At 37.2% G+C, this 17,388-nt stretch overlaps 1 protein-coding gene across 1 annotated transcript in view; it reads right to left on the bottom strand.

The window, feature by feature from the left end:
* Positions 1-1,732: 1,732 nt before the first annotated feature.
* SLC38A2 (solute carrier family 38 member 2) overlaps positions 1,733-17,388 on the bottom strand; it is a 16,294-nt gene continuing 638 nt past the window's right edge. Inside the window, exons 2-15 of the mRNA XM_014963333.1 lie at positions 17,133-17,289; positions 16,908-17,023; positions 13,609-13,682; positions 13,418-13,510; positions 13,140-13,221; positions 9,871-9,953; positions 8,801-8,859; positions 8,521-8,670; positions 7,709-7,788; positions 7,513-7,613; positions 7,009-7,133; positions 6,162-6,306; positions 5,947-6,044; positions 1,733-5,217 (exon numbers count right to left, since the gene is read on the bottom strand). Coding sequence (XP_014818819.1) covers positions 5,119-5,217; positions 5,947-6,044; positions 6,162-6,306; positions 7,009-7,133; positions 7,513-7,613; positions 7,709-7,788; positions 8,521-8,670; positions 8,801-8,859; positions 9,871-9,953; positions 13,140-13,221; positions 13,418-13,510; positions 13,609-13,682; positions 16,908-17,023; positions 17,133-17,289 — 1,462 coding nt within the window. The 3' untranslated portion in view covers positions 1,733-5,118. The remainder of the gene's footprint in view (positions 5,218-5,946; positions 6,045-6,161; positions 6,307-7,008; positions 7,134-7,512; positions 7,614-7,708; positions 7,789-8,520; positions 8,671-8,800; positions 8,860-9,870; positions 9,954-13,139; positions 13,222-13,417; positions 13,511-13,608; positions 13,683-16,907; positions 17,024-17,132; positions 17,290-17,388) is intronic.

Below are 17,388 nucleotides of genomic sequence, written 5' to 3'. Positions count from 1 at the left end.
TGCCCTCTGCTCTGTTTCTCCAGAAAGGAAATATGGGCACACAGACTGAAGGGGAGCTATGGTATAGAGCCGTTCCTGGAGGCAAAATAGAGGTAAACTTCAGGGGAACCAGAAGACAGTAAAGATGCCAGCTCTCACCTGCAGAGGCCTCAAGAGATTCCCAAATTTCAGCATTGTAGTCCTGAGTAATGTGCTCTAGGCAATCCTGCTTTAGCAGGGGAGCTGGACTAGATGATCTCTAGAGGTCCCTTCCAACTGAGACAATTCTGTGATTCTGTGAATAAACCCTAAGTGACAGCTCATCTCTCTTCTGGAGCAAAGCCCTTGTGGTGGGTAAATAGGTTCAAAGCATGAGATTTTAAACAGTCACACACCATGATTTTTTTTTTTTTTTTTGTTTTGGTGAAATTATTGCACTGTCTCATTCATCACACAGGGTGACTCAAATCTTGGGAGGAATCAGAAGTGTGTAGAAAAGACTACTTCCCATAAAATTTAAGTTGATGGAAATGCCTGACTGGGGAGAGATGAGCTTAATTGTTCAAACACTTGAGTGGTGTTCTAGGGAAAGAGCTTCTCTACTGCTATAAAACTCCTGTGTGAGGGTGGGCAAGTTAAAATAAAGAGCATTTCCAGACATGATCATCCTTTCCAAGAGGCTAACTTGGTGCTTAGGGTTCTTGTTTCAAGAATGATAATCACCCAAAACCTGTTTGCAGTTACCCTTCAGATGCAAGTAAGCCAATGCTGAAACACAAAAAAAGCAAGTGCTAGACATTAAATTGTGGCCTCCAATGCACAGCTGCCTCAGGGTGCTGCCTCTCTGTGCTTCAGGTCCCCAGGTGTGCAGACTGATTCACACCTTCTTACGGGCCTGCAACATTGTGAAAATGAGAAATCCTTTGTGTTTCACACGGATGAGAATGAGAAATGACATTCATCTTTTGTCAGGATGGGCTTTGGACTTTGAGCAAATACATAAACACTGTGAAGATGTAGAAAATGTGATAAAAAAAAAAATAATTAATAGCTACTTGGTGGGGATTCCAGCAAAAAATTACTATGTGATCCAGTAATTAAAGCAAGCTTAATTGAGGCATTTCCTAATTTCAGGGTACTTAAATATGTCTCTTTAAGATTCCTTTCATACAGTGTCTTGTTGTATACATAACACACTGAGTTACATCTCCAGTGCCTCTCACACCCCATTCTTAATATTTGGGAAAGACAAAAATTCATATTAATTGGTAGAGATTTCTGGAGAACAAAAAACTGATGTGCCGCACTTGGTTTGTATCCAGTTGCTGAAATACAAGTGAAACAGGTGCACCAGCTTATAAAATTTTTAAGTAGTATTTATTCTTTTCCTGGAGATTCATTTTCAGAATGGCATAGGATTTTGACAAGACTCACTCATTTATTACATTTATACAAGATCTAACACATTGGGTCTTGTTTCCAAATACACCTGCACCGCAACAAAATGACATAGTGCGGCTTCCTTGCAGAATTTAGTCTCTCATTTTCTTTAATGTCCAGACTTGCTCTCTTTACTCTCAAAGTGTCATAAATTGTGGACTGAGTTGTATGCTATTTCCTCCCCCGCTACCGCCCCCTTCCTGAAAAGTGCTCATAAATAAATTAAATATGCATGAAAATAAAGATACACTTTAAAGTCTTTAAAGAAAACTCTTCAAACGCCTCCACCCAAAATAAACCACCACACAATTGCTTAGGATTATCTATTTATTTATTTTAGTTAAAACAAACATACAATGTTTCATTGAAACTGTGTTGCACTCCCTGCCAACAACTGTAGCTAGAGTGTTGGCCTTTAACAATACAGTGGATATTTACATATGTACACGGATGTACCGTAGGATGCCTGAATTTAGTGGCCTAACAAATATGTTAGATCGTAAAAGTTGTTAAGTTGCTCCATTCAGGAAATTGTAACATCCATGGTAAATTTCAGAGGAAAAGTATACATGAACCTGAACGATGCTTTTTATGGACCCAAGTGACTCTTGTGTTTATTGCAACATATACATTTGTAATAAATACAATCTTAGTGTTTTCTTACACACCTCAGGCGTAACACATATCTTCCGCCTTTGCAAGCATTGCCTTTTGCTGTAAAAAAAGTCTTTCCTTTGACAGTTGTTATACAGATGTACAACATGAACAACAACTTGAAATGATGTAACAATCAGTAATGAGAGAGGAATATATACATAAAACAGATTCCAAACCTACATTATATACATTATACTTACATTATATACACACATACAATTTATGTACATAGACTATCATAAATATTGAAAAATAGGTTTAGTTTTAATGGATTAATGCTTTATAAATAACATGTTACATTTATGACTGAAATATCATGGAAGACAGTAATGTCTAACTGAGGTGACAAAACAGTGGTTTAATACTGAAGCTGCTCTTTTAGGTGGTTTGTAATGTAGGTAACTTTAAGCAGACAGGTTTGGAAAAGAAAAATTAATGAAATAAATCGTATGTTGGAAATCAACCCAGCCAAGTGGAACTCAACTGTTGCAGGTGGAGAGCCAGTCATCAAACAATGTAACACATAATGTAAAAAGTGGAAATTGCTACATTCAGAGAATTAAGTGACATGCATGATACATTATGAGGTGTCATCACAAAAAATCTTCCTCCTCTCTGGCTGCTGAGAACTATGTAGTAACTTCTCATCTATACCTCCTTCCTCGTCTATGGTTACTGAGAGAACGGAGGCTATTTCTCTCTCTCTTTCTTTCTAAACGCTGTCAAGGGAAGCGCTTCATCCCTTATGTGCTACAAATTGCTCAAAGGTAGACGACGTTTTAATCCTCTCCCATCTTTCTGTGTTTGTGGAGAGGAAGAGGAAAAGCTGCCAAAGGACTGAGGAGGCACACCTCTGTGGAGATCAGGTAACAACATGGGATAGAGCTCGCCATGGATGGACAGTACCTGAGGCAGAGAAGTACCTAAGGAGCGGTCGTCAGTGCTGACTCCAGGATCATTAATTGCCAGTTGAGTACCACTGAACTAATAATACAAACAACACAAGAGGAATCTAACTTCTCGTTACAGTTTTACACTACAGACTTAGTGACCAGTACTTACAGTCATGCAGAAGGATCAATACAAAATACCTGCAGTTATTTTTCATAGATTTTAAATGGCTGGGCAGAAATTGACATTATCTGCCAAAGAGTGACTATCATTTAGCTTTGTTCCTGATTAATTCTACAAGAGCAAAAAAGTCTCAGGCACTGTTTAATCAATGGATTACAGGCCCTTTACTTGTTCCCTCTGACAATGACCGAGTGGAACTTTGTAAATCAGATTTTTAAAGCCTCATGTCAGATGAAGACAGCTGACCACATTGCCATGATTATTTCATTAATAATCTCTATCTAGGCTTTTGTACCCAGTATTGTTGTGTTTGAGAACCTCTTATAAGCCAAGTACGCTGTTATACGAGTGTTATGTCTCTTCAACCTGGGATAAGAATGAAAGAGTAAACATGCACTAGAAACAAAACAGCTAATCACAACCATACAGCACCTGTTTCATCAGCTAGCTAGCTAGGGCTCATAAGGAACTTACCTAGTTCTGAAGCAGACAAGTATGAGATGACTATCCAGTCTATGAGGTTATCTTTAATGCTACTATACAGTATAAATTGGAAGAGGAATCCCAGTTGCGTATGTGAAGAGAGTTTGTACCAAGCATGAAATACTGGTGCAGTTATTTTGTGGATTTGACTCAGAAACAGAATAGTCAAGTAATTCAAAATCCAATAATGGATGAGTAATCTGAGAAATACTGTACAGCTTTTGAATATTATACAACTAGTAAACTACATTAGGACCTTTTTGTTTTCCTACAGAGTGTTTCAAGATAGATTGGACAGAAAAAAAAAAACCAACGAACATTGCTACAACTGAAAATGGACCTTATTAATAAAGAGAACTCCAGGAGGGAGTTTTATATTAATGGCATGATACTCCAGAGCCATTCAGTTTATATCTACAACAGAAAAAACCCCCGACAAACCAAACAAAAAAAACCAAAACAAAAAGACAAACCCCCCAAACCCTGTTTTACCCAATTGCACTATTGAGTACCTCAAGAAGGGAAATGTCAACGCCACCTTTTCAATTTCTAGATTAGCTATGTTTTTCTCAAACATACCCGTTCTGAAGGGCGGGTTTTTTTAAAGCTTGAAAATTTGTGTTTCCACACCATTTTTTGGAACTCAGGTAACTGTAGTTACTTAAGTAACTTGACAAATTATTTTCAGGGTTATTTTCACTCTACTTTGAGCTAAGTGAATTTCATGGGAAGCATTTATAATTAGAGAATTTTGACTTGAATTGGTTCATTTTCTATTTTGGTCATTAGAAGTATTTTTTAAAATAAAATTTCTTCTAATTATGCCTCTAGAGAAAGGCAAACTAGATGTAATGTAGGACACTGATTCAATATTTTTATGAGATCTTCTATGTTATTAGAATCATAGAATGGTTAGAGTTGGAAGGAACCTTAAAGATCATCAAGTTCCAACCCCCCTGCCATGGGCAGGGACACCATTATTCTTTCATTCTCTTTAGAAAAATGTTTCTTAAAGTCAAAATAGTGCTTTTGAGGTCCATAAGAATTTTTGGTACAAAAAATAATAGCGTTTCTCTCTCTCTCTCTCATTGGTTATTTAAACACTTTGCTGTAAATTAAAGAGTTATTTCTCACATCAAATGGTTCCATTAGGCACATTCAAGTAAAATAACAAAATATCCAAGTAACAATGACGAAAGCCAAACATGGCTTGATAAGAGTCTACGGAGAGTTTTGTCCATTCTCTGGAATGGAATAAAGTTGTCACTTCCTTCAGCCAGACACTCACATGGTTTGATGTTCATATCCACTTCCATCATGCAGAATAGTTTCTTAAAGACAGAGTTCAGGTATTCTACAATCAGAAGAACCATCAACAAAGAATCTGCACTTTAGAGGAAGCTGAATAGCTCATTTTGGTTCTCAGTAGGTATCTGAGCGAACACTGGCATTTGAAGTGGAGTATTAGAGATTAAACCAGGACAGTTAATGGCCATCAGATGCAACATTATGGGTCCAGTCTAGAATAATCAGTGTCATACACCCAGTCATCACAATTATACCACTTAGAAAGAAGAATGCAGCCTGAAAAAAGAAAACATAAAAGAAATATTTCAGTTTTTGCTACTATATCCATGAAATTATGCCCACTTATGGCATAAAGGCCATTGCTCATTGAAGATAAAGTAAAAAAGACAAGAGATCACAGTAAGTAAGGATCTAGGCATCCTTCTTAGACTTGGGGTTCTTTTTCAAACAAAAAAGAACATTTATTTTCAGAATAGCAGACCTCACCCTCAACTGAGGGAAATTAATGTGGCTGCTGATATCTGTCAGGCTCTGCCACTGCACTGATTGGGTTCTAACTCAATATGTTGATGATTTGATTCTGAGTCAGTATTGTCTAAGACCAGTAACAACAACAAGATCAGTCAGGATGACCCAGATGATCCGTGGAGGAAAGCTTTCATGGGGTAAATTAGGTAAGTAAGTCTTGAAAGAAAATTTAAAGGAGAAGAAGACTTATAGCTCTTAAAGGTCATCTGTTGAAATCTGGATCTTATCAGCAACAGAATGACCCAACTATTGTTGAGATTGGGGGTTGGGGGTGAGAGAAGTCACTCCAGTGAACTGAGGCTTGTGATGGCTCTCTCCTCAGGTTTGAGTACCTGTGCGACTCCCACATGTTTACTAATACAATGTCAAGTGGAGTTCACCAGGACTTCAAAATTCTTAAATTGTGAAGACAGAAACTAAAGTTCTTGCCCTAAATTAGTAAGCAAGTGTAACTATTACATATTTGTCTATACATACCCCAATCTTTTGCACTGACTTCATTGGCTCCTTCTTCACTAATTTGATATAGAAGGCAGAAGGAAGTATAAAGATCAGCATGGCAGCCGCAGATGCACCTGTATTTAAAAAGCATAGAAATAAATATTCATAAACAGGTAAATATAATTTAATTAGATCAGAACAGTGTTTTCTGCGATTTGAAAGACTACTTGAACTGACGTGGAAATGCTTACCAATGAATCCAAAGATGTCTCGGATAGTCGGGACAAAGATAACAAGCATGTTGGTAAACGCCAGAAGAGCAACGGTAATGGAACAGTGACGCCACCATCTAAACTCCTTCCCTGCCCACAGCAGCTGGGTAATGGAACTGCGAATCTTTGGAAGAGGGGGGGAAAAAACCACATACAGTTTAGTCTTCATTGTGCGAGTCAGTGACTGTCACCTGAATTAGACCATCCTTCTGAAAGTATTTTAACACCATTTCCCTAAACACTTCAGATTTCAATAGAACTTCAAAGACATGGAAGTAATTATTTTAAAAGTATTTACTTCCTGCACTTGAGAAGCATCTCTGCGTTTCTGGTCTGTTTCTCTTTTCAATGATTGAGATTTTCAAGGCACAGCCAGCAATAGAGAAAACACATGGAAAAATATCTGTCTTCGGCCAAAATAAATCCCAGGGATTTTTGTAACATCTAAGAATGCTGGTCAACACTATACACCTAAATGGCCAGAATCCATGTTCACAGCATACTTACGAAAACACTGACTTTTTAAAGTTGATAATACAATAATGAAAGTATGTTTATAAAGGCGCAATCTGTTTAATTCCCTCAATTAAACTGTACCAGGAAAACAATATAACTGAATGCATTTGTATCTACTGCTCTGCAAATGTTGCCTAATTATTTATTTGAATTAACTGTGTAGAGCTATTTCATCAAGCTATTAAAATAAATGTCCTTTTCCAGTTAAAAGAAAAAGGCTATAAATGGGAGTTGCCAAACCAGTAAATGACTGCAGGACAGGTGATGAACATAATAAATGGTAGTAAGATTAAAAAATCAAATTACTTACTGGGAAAATAACTACAGGTACAGTAAGGGTTACAGCCATAAGTACAGCGAGACGCACAATAAGAAGAAGAACATCAGCACCCAGATAAGCAGAGTAGGTATGAAGCAGCTCTGGTTCGACATTTCCTACAAAAAACCCCGATATTTTAATTAGATGTAGTTGACATACTTCTCAAACAACCGCTTCTGCTCTAAATCCTAAGCAAATTTTACAGTTACAGCAATATGAATTGAAAGCCTCAATAGCTCCTGTAAGCACATCTCTATTTTACACAGGGATAACTTGGAGGCACTAAATCTGTTTTAATCCAATTTTAATCCTGTGCCTTGGGCCTAATTCTACTACTGATCTCCTTTTAGGTTTGCACTTATAAAAGTACTGAAAAACCCCAACAAACAGTGTATATTTAGAATCCATAGTAAATGCTTGCTCTAACTTTAAAATAATACTGTGGTTTTGCAGAACGTAATTCATTTAAAAGAAAGCAAAGTAGGCAATATTTACCATAGAATGTCAGGTATCCAAAGAGAGCAGCCAATAAATACATGAGGAACATGGCAAAAAAAGATACATAGGACACATTCATCATCCTCTTACGGCTTCGGCTGTAAGAAAAGAAACATTATGAGCAATGTGAATGCACCGTTTTACACTGCTTTTGTTCATTTAGTGAAATTACAGACATATATGTAATATTTACCCTTTCAGTTCTTCATAGATGGGAAGAATTGCAGGATGACAGACGAAAGAAAATGTCAGGATTGGGACAGCATAGACAGTCTGAAAAACAAAAACAAAAGCATCTTTCTTAAATATCTCAACAGACATTAGAACTTTAGTTTTAAAAAATTAATCAGTAGATTTTTCGGTTTTGACTTAGGCATCAGTTTAGTTTGTCATAAAGACTAGCTATTCTTTACAACCGAAACTTCAGCAAAAATTAAAACAACAGGTTCATATTTTCTTAAACCCAGACCCTGAGGTATGAAATACTCTCAAATCTCACTGAAGTCCACAATGAGCTGCATGTATTTTTGCAGTCAGAATTATGTGCTGCATCTCAGAGGTTTAAGCCATTATAGCCTGGTCTTGGTTTTTGGCTATTACACATACTCCTTCCCCGTGCATGGAGATTCACTGCTGTAACTGGGAGCATTCATGAGAGTCAGGACCTTGTGACTGGGAAGTTAAAGTCTACGCCAAACCCTGGCATACATTTCCTGTTCGCATGCTTTTATGATTTACTTCACCTTCTTCTGCAATCTACTTTTTAAAATGCTTTACTAACTTGAATGGAACCTGAGCTCCTCTAATTTCTGTGTGTTTGGAGCTTGGAAACACCCAGTCTACAGGAGGTACACACTGCCTAACTCTACTGGAACAGAAAGTCTTAGTACATCCCAAGTTTACAACTGGGCAATTGCTTGAAGGAAAAATGACCTAATTTACCTGCTATGTGTTGTTTAGCCTCTCAGTTATTTTCAACAGAGAGCATGATTTTTAGTCAGTTACCTGTGAATTGAAGATGAAATATTTTGGCTTGCACATATCATCGCTTGTTATGTTTTCATTTAGTAAAGGTGCTAATGTCGCGTTTATTAATGTCATATTCATGACGTCACTGTCCATAGGACAAGGAATCTGAAACATCTTCCAAATTACCTAGAAAAAAAAAGCCACGTATTTATTGTTACTTTGACTAATGCAAATTGTGAAACTTTTCAGAAACTATGTTTAGTTTCCATTTGAAATGCAGTTTTACAAGCCTGGAAATCTGCGAGATTATACTTACAACAATCAGAAAGAAGACCATGCAAAGCAAGGAAAAGCCGCTGGTATAGCCCAAATACCCTGTGTTCAAGAAAGGTAAAAACATCTAAGATACAATAAACAGAAATACCATTCCTGTCATAACATTATGACAAAATATATTCTGTCAGTGATCTCTTTAGATTGCCGTTTTCTTAGTGCTACATAGAACAAATGAATTATTCATTGACTTTCTGCTAATCTCAACCCAGATCTAAAACTTCTCAAAGACATATTAGGGTCTGTACATGCAGTGAGTCTGTAATATTAAACATTATAACTTACAAAAAAACCCCCACAATAACCCCCCACCGCCCATAACTATGTGAATTGTTTATTGCATACTAAGAATGATTATAGTTTTAATTCTAATATAATGCACTCTAAGATAACTTAGCCTTTTCCTTTCTGTTTTTATTGATTCACTTCATTTGTAGAAACTAGTAACTTGAGAAAGTAATTCACATTGAGACTCTTGGTTAGTAAGACTCCACTGCAGGATTCTCTGAACCAATAGTATATTAACTGAATGATTCACATGTATCATCGAATTACAGACATTTCAGATAAAGCATCTGGTATGAATATTCTGCTAAAGTTTGGGATGTAAAATGAAAAAGGTGACTTCTATTTACATTGCAAAGACAATTTAATTTCCCAGGGCTAGCATTCCTATTATTTTGAGACTGTTATAGGGTTTAATACCTAACACTATTGACTAATAATAATATTATACTATTACAAAATAGTATACTATACTAACAAAAATAGGACAAACGTTGCGATAAGAACACTGAGTTACTGTTGAGCCTTGTTCTAAAACTACCCTATCTATAGTTCTTCTGTTTTCCTGATCTTTTTTTCTTTTCTCTTTTTTTTTTTTCTTTTTCTGCTGTAGATTGACAGCAATTACCTAAACACTGATTAGTCCAAGCGACAAGTTTGGAGACAGCTGTTAATTCACATAGTACTTCAAGACTCAAACATCATATCAACCCATTTCCCCACAGTATTTTCAGTGTGTTTTTATTTTGATCGTACTGTACTGCTTACCTAAATTTTTCAGTAAGGAGAGGGGAAGAATGAGGATGACAGACACCAGCAGCACTAAATAGTCGCCGTTAAGATACCATTCTCTGCAGAAAAAAGATAATATTTGTAAGTAACCAAAGTATTTAAAAATTACGACATCTGCCATTTAGGCTTCACTCTTCTAGAACATACAGTTTCTTAAAAAGTGTAGTACCTCATGTCACAAAGGATTAGCATTCAACTTACTATATGGACCTAAAGCCCTACAACACCTTATCTCACCCCAAACCTGCATTGTGCCTTTCCTTTAGTGTCCTTTTCTAAAATTAATATGCATCTGAAAGTCAGAAGACAGGAAAGTAAATGACTGGCCAGAAAAAAAGTCAACTGGGATCGATCATGTAAAAATAGTAATTTGCTTAAATGCTGGTTCCCAACTCTCCAGAAGTATGAAACTATTGCAGGGCCTCAGCAGGGTGGTGAGCCACTTTTAATGGAAATAAAATTCTCATGGGTACCCTGCAGGAGTTAAAGAAAAACAGGTAAGGGCTGGAGTTAAGGCAGTAGCTCAAGCCCACTGGCTGAGAAAACTCCAACCAGCACTGGGAGTCTCTTGGAGGCACATTTACTCCCTTTCAATGGGGAAACTATAATAAGAACCTCAGAAGATTTTTTCCCTTCAGATCATTTTGGTCTTTTATTCCATAAGAAGCAGCAGCTATTTTTTGACAAAACATTTTAGAGTGTTAGAAGATTAACATCTTCCTTTGAAACACAGAAAAACAAAGTTAGATTTGTGGAAATATAATGCAATTTATATTTCTAAATATATAACTAACAGAAAAAATTATCTTGAGTATTTAACTGTGGCGGTTCAATTCCTTTCTTCATCTGTCCTACAGGAACATTCTATATGCTTTAAGCAATTCAGGTAATACTAAGTAACATTTATTCCTGAATATTAATACTTTATATCCTGATATGGTATCAAATAACAGTATTTATTTTTGAATGGACTGTCAACTATTTAGGTAAACAAAGAAAAATTAATGACCCAATCGGAAATTTAAGCATTCAAACTCAATTGCTGAATTATAAGCCTTTATATGCTTGTGAAAATATGGAATAACTTTAACAGACTTGCTCTGGATTTATGTAGTAAATGCAAAAACAATTTGGTCATCTCTTTCCCCAGTTTTATCTGGGATAACTAAATGTAAACAATGTATTTTAGAAAGTTCAGATGTGTATGACATTAACATCAGGTATCTTCTGTTGTCTTTGGTAAATTTAAAAGAAGTCACAGCACAGAGATTCCTTGCATTTGATAGTCATAAGAACGCGCATAATTATTGTGCATGCCCCATGTGGAGGTCAGCAGGACTTTCAGACCAAGGACTTAAAAGCCTTTCCTGTGCTATAGAGTAAAGAATGGGATTACACAGCTTTAAAATACAGCTGAGTATTTTAAAAATTTCTAAACGAATTTTAATAATGGAGCTAGTATTTGTGATATTGTCTCAGAATTCCAGAATATCTTCTACAGTAAGCATTATTTTGGGACATTTAAACAGGTAAGTGCTTACATTTTAGGCACCAGGCTGCCAGAGTGGAATCCATGCCAATGGTAGCCACCCAGACTCCCCTAAGCAACGCATGGAGAGAGTCAGTTAAATGGGGTCCACAACTGCCAGAGCGCTGAGAAAAGATCGACTTTAAATCAGTGTACAGCTATCTAGTACCAGCCAATAAGAACACACTTAAGACACCGATCCCAATGTCTTTTAATTTTGTCTGCCAGGTATTGCAGATCAGCAGCTGCAGCCAGTGAGACTGACAGCCTTTAGCTTTCCCTCTCTTGAACTGCAACCGATTTTGAATTCTACTCTGGAGATTGGACAGTTAAAAATATTTGCCTCCAAGCCCCCTCATAAGTAGCGGCTACGCCAGGGACTTTCTTAAGAAGTGGTAAAATATGGACTTGAATTCAGCCAAAGGAGGGAAACAAACCTTCCCAGGAAAGAATTTGTAAACATTACACTATTAAGTAAATATTCTTTGAGTACTTTAAAAAAAAAAAAAAAAAAAAAAAAAAAAAAAAGTGGTAAAATATGGACTTGAATTCAGCCAAAGGAGGGAAACAAACCTTCCCAGGAAAGAATTTGTAAACATTACACTATTAAGTAAATATTCTTTGAGTATTTAAAAAAAAAAAAAAAAAAGAAAAAAAAAAAGATGGCTAGTACTGTTGTCATGACAATATCTATCAGCAAGCTGTATGAACACCACCAAATGGCTTGAACCCCTTGGGGAACACAGGCAGAAAAATGCCTACCTTCTGAACTCAGGCTTAGGTGTAAGTTGGAGTCTTGAGCTGCTCAGCCCTCTCAAGACTGGGACACTTCAGGACAAGGCACAGAAGTACAACTCTGAAGAGTGAGATTTATAGCACTTAACTCTATCCATCTGAAGTCAGGCATCGTGTTTTAGATAGCTGTTTTCACACACCCTCTCAACACAGAGTGATATAAATTGCTCTCTGGAGATGCCCAAAACAGGTGTCTAAGCCAGGTGCACTGAACTGACCACTACAGAAAATCACTTTACTGTTTATACAAAGACCAGAGTAGTGATGAGCTCAAAATCTAACTTTCAGACATTATGGTTAGATAAAATGGACCCTACCCAAGGCACCCACTTTTAAAGCCAAGCAGAAAAGCCACTACGGAGTCAAGGTGTCTCCAGGGCTAACTGGCAATCCATCTACCATTTTAGTCTTGGGCATATAAACTCTGTTTTACTTCAATGTTTAGCCCCCATGCCTTTTTGAGAACTGTTCCTTAAGACATTCATTACATAACTGCACCTTATTCTTAGGTTAAATCACTTCCCACAATATTAACACTAGAAAACCAAAATAATCAGTCCAAACCAGTTGGAACACAATAAGAAAAAAAAAAAAAAAAGAAAACAAAAAGCACAATCATAACCACATTTACCTTTCCTTATTGAGAGTATGTACTGACTGGTACATACATTAACACTTACCTGATGTTCTTTAGAGAACAGCTTTCTGTAATATGATGCGATAACCTCTATTTTTCTACCCTTTTCCCAGGCCAGGCTGGATCTAAAGTGGAGCACTCAGGGGAAGGACAAACTTACTGTATCTCTGTCTGAGTAAGAAGCTACCCTACGGTGTACCGAACGTGATCTTCATATAAATATATATACAGTCTCCGTATTTGTTTCTCCTAATAGTTTCTCTGATGAGGAGTTCTAACACCTACCCTGTGGTCTCTTCGATGTTCATAAATGTCTTGATGACCAATGGTAACTCATATTTCACTATGAAGAGGTAGCTTGACATAGCTGTAGGTGAATAACATCATAGATCATTACAAATATAGAATATGCCACAAGATGCAAGAATCACATAACATGTTTCATAACTTCACTTGAACACAAGCAGTTAATGAAGACATGTTGTGTGAAAAAAAAAGTCTCCAAGAATAAGTAGGGAACAATTAGTATTGACAGTACAGACTTTTTAAGATCTTGCCCTCACCTCCAATATTCTGCATTGTAATTGAGCCAGAAGCAGCAAGTTTTCCAGCCATACCAAATGCCTTCATTCCCAACTGTTCATACAATAAAGATCCTAGAAGAAAACAAAAACGATCCATTGGAAGGGTGTGTTTCACAAAGATACTGTATGAAACAAAAACACTATGTTTGTAAAATAGTAATTTGTCATACCTCCTTCGTTGGCAGTCTTTAAAAGGAGATGCACTGAATACAAAGAAACTATTGAGACAAACAGCAGGAGAATCCTGGGGAGGGAAAAACATGCAAAATTTTAATAGCCATAAATGACTTATTGTAACCTTATTAAATAAAGGCGGATCAAACATAAAATTTAATCATATTAAAATATTATCTGGGAAAACCCTGTAGATTCTAAGGCCAGCTAAAAGTCTTCTGAAAACCCAATTACCGCCTAGTTTAGGAAGGATTTTATAGTAAAATGCATTTCACTGGCACACAGGGAAATTCTAGTGTAGGATTAAACAACGCTTAAGGCGGCACAAGCACCAGCAAGTGTCAGGCCATTATAACTGGCTACATTTGATGTCAGTGGTCTAACAAAGTATCAACGGGAAGGGTTTTGTATCATTAAGAAACCCTGTTTCTCCTGTCTTCCCATTCTCGTTCAACAGTGTGTCATGCATCTATTGAACTTCCAGTTGTGAGTAACTGTAGCTAAAGCGAAGATTATCTCTTGGTCTTAAACAAATCAGCTTTTCAGCTTAAACCTATGTTATGTCTTTTTTTTTAATGTAAAGGTGAAACTGCAAAAGCCTGAAAGAATTGACTGAAAATTCAGACGTATTGAGAGCTGTGTCTTTAAATGGAAATACATATTTACTGTCATTAGAAAAAATAAAATACTTTCTTTGCTCAAAAGTTACTCTTCATGTGTGCTTACATGGGAATCGCTAGTGGCTTGTTTATCTTCCCCACAGCTCTACAGGCAACATATATTATTTCCGGAAGCACATTTGCAACATCTAAAATTCAGGATCTCTCAACAACAAATCTCTCCCACAACAAATGCACTTCCTGGAGTGGCACGCTAGGGGGGACTTCTCAGCTGCTGAAGAACACAGTGGAAAATTACAATACATTCAAACCCCCCCCATGCCTTTCTTATACCAATACAAGCACTCTGCTTTATAAGAAACCTAGCAATCAGCACATCTGCTCAAAAATGGCAATCTCCATCGAGATTTCATAGAACCAAAGAATGGTTTGGGTTGGGAGGGACCTTAAAGATCATCTAGATCCAACCCCCCTGCCATGGGCAGGGAATTTCCCTGAGTACTCTTTACATTTCCTTGTGTGTCATTTTTAACATCAGCAAAATTAGTAAACACAGCACAAAGATCTGCAAACAAGAGTAGCTGAGAAAAGCCTCACAGATCTGTACAAGGAATCCAGGAAACTCATGTTACTGTGCCAATTCGAGACCAACACATGCACACAAATAAACCTCTGTGCTTCTGACAGGTAGAGATTAGCCAGGATTTAATTCAGCCATCAACTAGGAACAGCACAGCGAGATGTGCAAGGGTTGCATTTCATTAAAACAGCACAGACTCCAGATCCCCCCAGCCCTAACCTCGAATGGCTGCCTGCAGTGTCGACAAGATCAGTCAGCAAACTCATCTCAAACCTCAGTTTCTGGCTTCCAGACCACATCATCCACTTATTTAGTGCTGACACAAGTGACAAGTCACAGCACTGACACAAGCGACTCCACAGAGTCTTCGAAGAATTTACTGCCTTTAATCAACTGCATCTGGATCTGAATCTGCAACCTGGTTATTAAAGGATGTCTGCAAAGCCCTCAGTGTCATCATAAATCCTCAGTCTCGTCAGTGACTGAGTGCTTTCCTGCCTTGAAACTATACAAACTACACTAAGTTATGAAAGGTAAGAAGCTAGTTTATCTTTGAATCAGAACTAACACAAATAGATCTGAATGCAGAATTTGCAAATGAAGGGTAACTAAACGACCTCAGCACCTAATGGTTAAATTGATGGTTTTGGACATTTTTTTCTTCAGAAAAATGGTCCCCCATTATATAATTATATGCAAATGTGTTCAAATATGTAATCTTAAATTCTATTTTTCCCTTTCCTCAGAGACGTTCTAATATGCATTACGCTGATCATCTTTTATCTGCTGCAGAACACCTTCAGAGCACGAAATTGATGTGTAGAGAGATTAAGTATCTCTCTATTCTGAATTTATGCTGCTGAGTTGTTTATTCAGTTCAGCATCATGTAAGTGAAAATCTTAGCAAAAAAAAAAAAAGTAACAAATTACCATATACTTAAAATAAAATCCTTTAGATCAAAACATTACGCATTGGTAGTTTCCCTGGAAAACCTGACCACCACCCTGATACACTGTGAAATATATGAAAGTAAATCTGACCTACACGTTTTTTGAAATCTAGCAACAGAGTAAGGCCATTTTCAAACTAAATGTTACTCTTCATTTGCTCTTGAATATTCAGCACATTTACCTATTTCCAGCATAAAACCACAAAATCCCTTTAAACGTATCCATGGATTCCCATTTGCACTCAGTCACTGATACTACATGTTGTGTGAGCTGAACTGCCTCCAATATATGAAAAATGTATTTTCCCAAGACATTTAGAAGCACTGTACATAGCAGTTTTCTCATGCCATTTCCAGTTACATGACTATAACCTTGCCTTATACCCGAAAGCTTTTGCCCATATAGACATACCAGTTAAGATATGCTGGTTATTCCATATCCCTCCCTTGCAGAGAGACAGCAAATTTTATAGGTGTAGCTGAGACCAATTCCCTGAATAGAGTAAAAGCATAGTAACAAAAAGGATTTCTTTATTGCCTAAGTACATTGTACATAGGTGGATACATAGGCACAACTATGCCAGTTGAGGAAAAGGAGACCACATCCCCTCCTCCCCGAGGTTTTAAAGAGTAGGCACAGCCAGACTTGGAAGAGACAATTAAAAGAGTCCTCTTCTGCCTACATTTTTCTTCTTCCCTACAGCCCGATCCTGTACTTTTAGTGCAATTATAACTTCTGCTAATGGAGAAGTTTTTACTGTCATTAATTTCAATCAGTGAACTCTGATGGCAAAAGCTAATACAGGCTTCAGGCTGTTCACTAGCACCTCTCTCTTCCACCTGGATAACAGAATTTTCAAGGGAAGTCTATCAGTTATTCAAGGAGAAACTACAGCTACGTAAAGGGAAATTCACTGTAAAATGTTTTGTGGGTTGCAGAACTTGCAATGAATCAATGATTTTTGCAAGTCCTCCTGAATGTGTTGCAATATCTTAATTTAAAACAAGCCACGCATCCTAACGTGCAATTTTGCACCTATGGCAATGACTGGGTATTTTCTAAAGGTCATATTCTTACATCAAGTATTTTTCCATTATTAATTACACAGCAGAAATATTTTTTCGATGAACCAAAAGATACTTACACAAAAAGAGCAATTCCAGTGTTAGCCATGGCATAAGAAAGACCAAGGATGCCACTACCCACAATAGCATTGCTCAGATTAAATACTGACATTCCAAAGGAAGTAGTACCCGGATGCTGAGAAAAGGGAGACAGGTAATAATTAATAGAAAGCCATTATTTATTTCAGAATTAAAACAAACATAAATTCGGCAAGAAATTGGAAATGCCGTTGCTATGTACTTACATACTGAGTTTCATATTTCTTCTTCCCAGCACTGGAGTCGAGCAGGAAATTTTGATTTTCTGGATCGATATCCACATAGTGGCTGTAGGAAAAAACCAACAACCAAACCAAAACATTGCAGCGCTGGGCACTGTGGCGGGGCAAACGTGTGCTTCCCCTTCACCATTTCCCACCCGCTTCAAAGGGAAACGAGAAACCAGACGGACTGTCACCCCCCCAAACACCCGAATGTCACCCCCTCACTCCCCCCACCCCC

This window comes from Calidris pugnax, unplaced genomic scaffold (assembly GCF_001431845.1).
Source record: "Calidris pugnax isolate Ruff unplaced genomic scaffold, ASM143184v1 scaffold44, whole genome shotgun sequence".
In the NCBI taxonomy this organism is placed as follows: domain Eukaryota; kingdom Metazoa; phylum Chordata; class Aves; order Charadriiformes; family Scolopacidae; genus Calidris; species Calidris pugnax.
The sequence above is the reverse complement of the archived record's forward strand: the minus strand, read 5'-3'. Positions and strand labels throughout refer to the sequence as shown.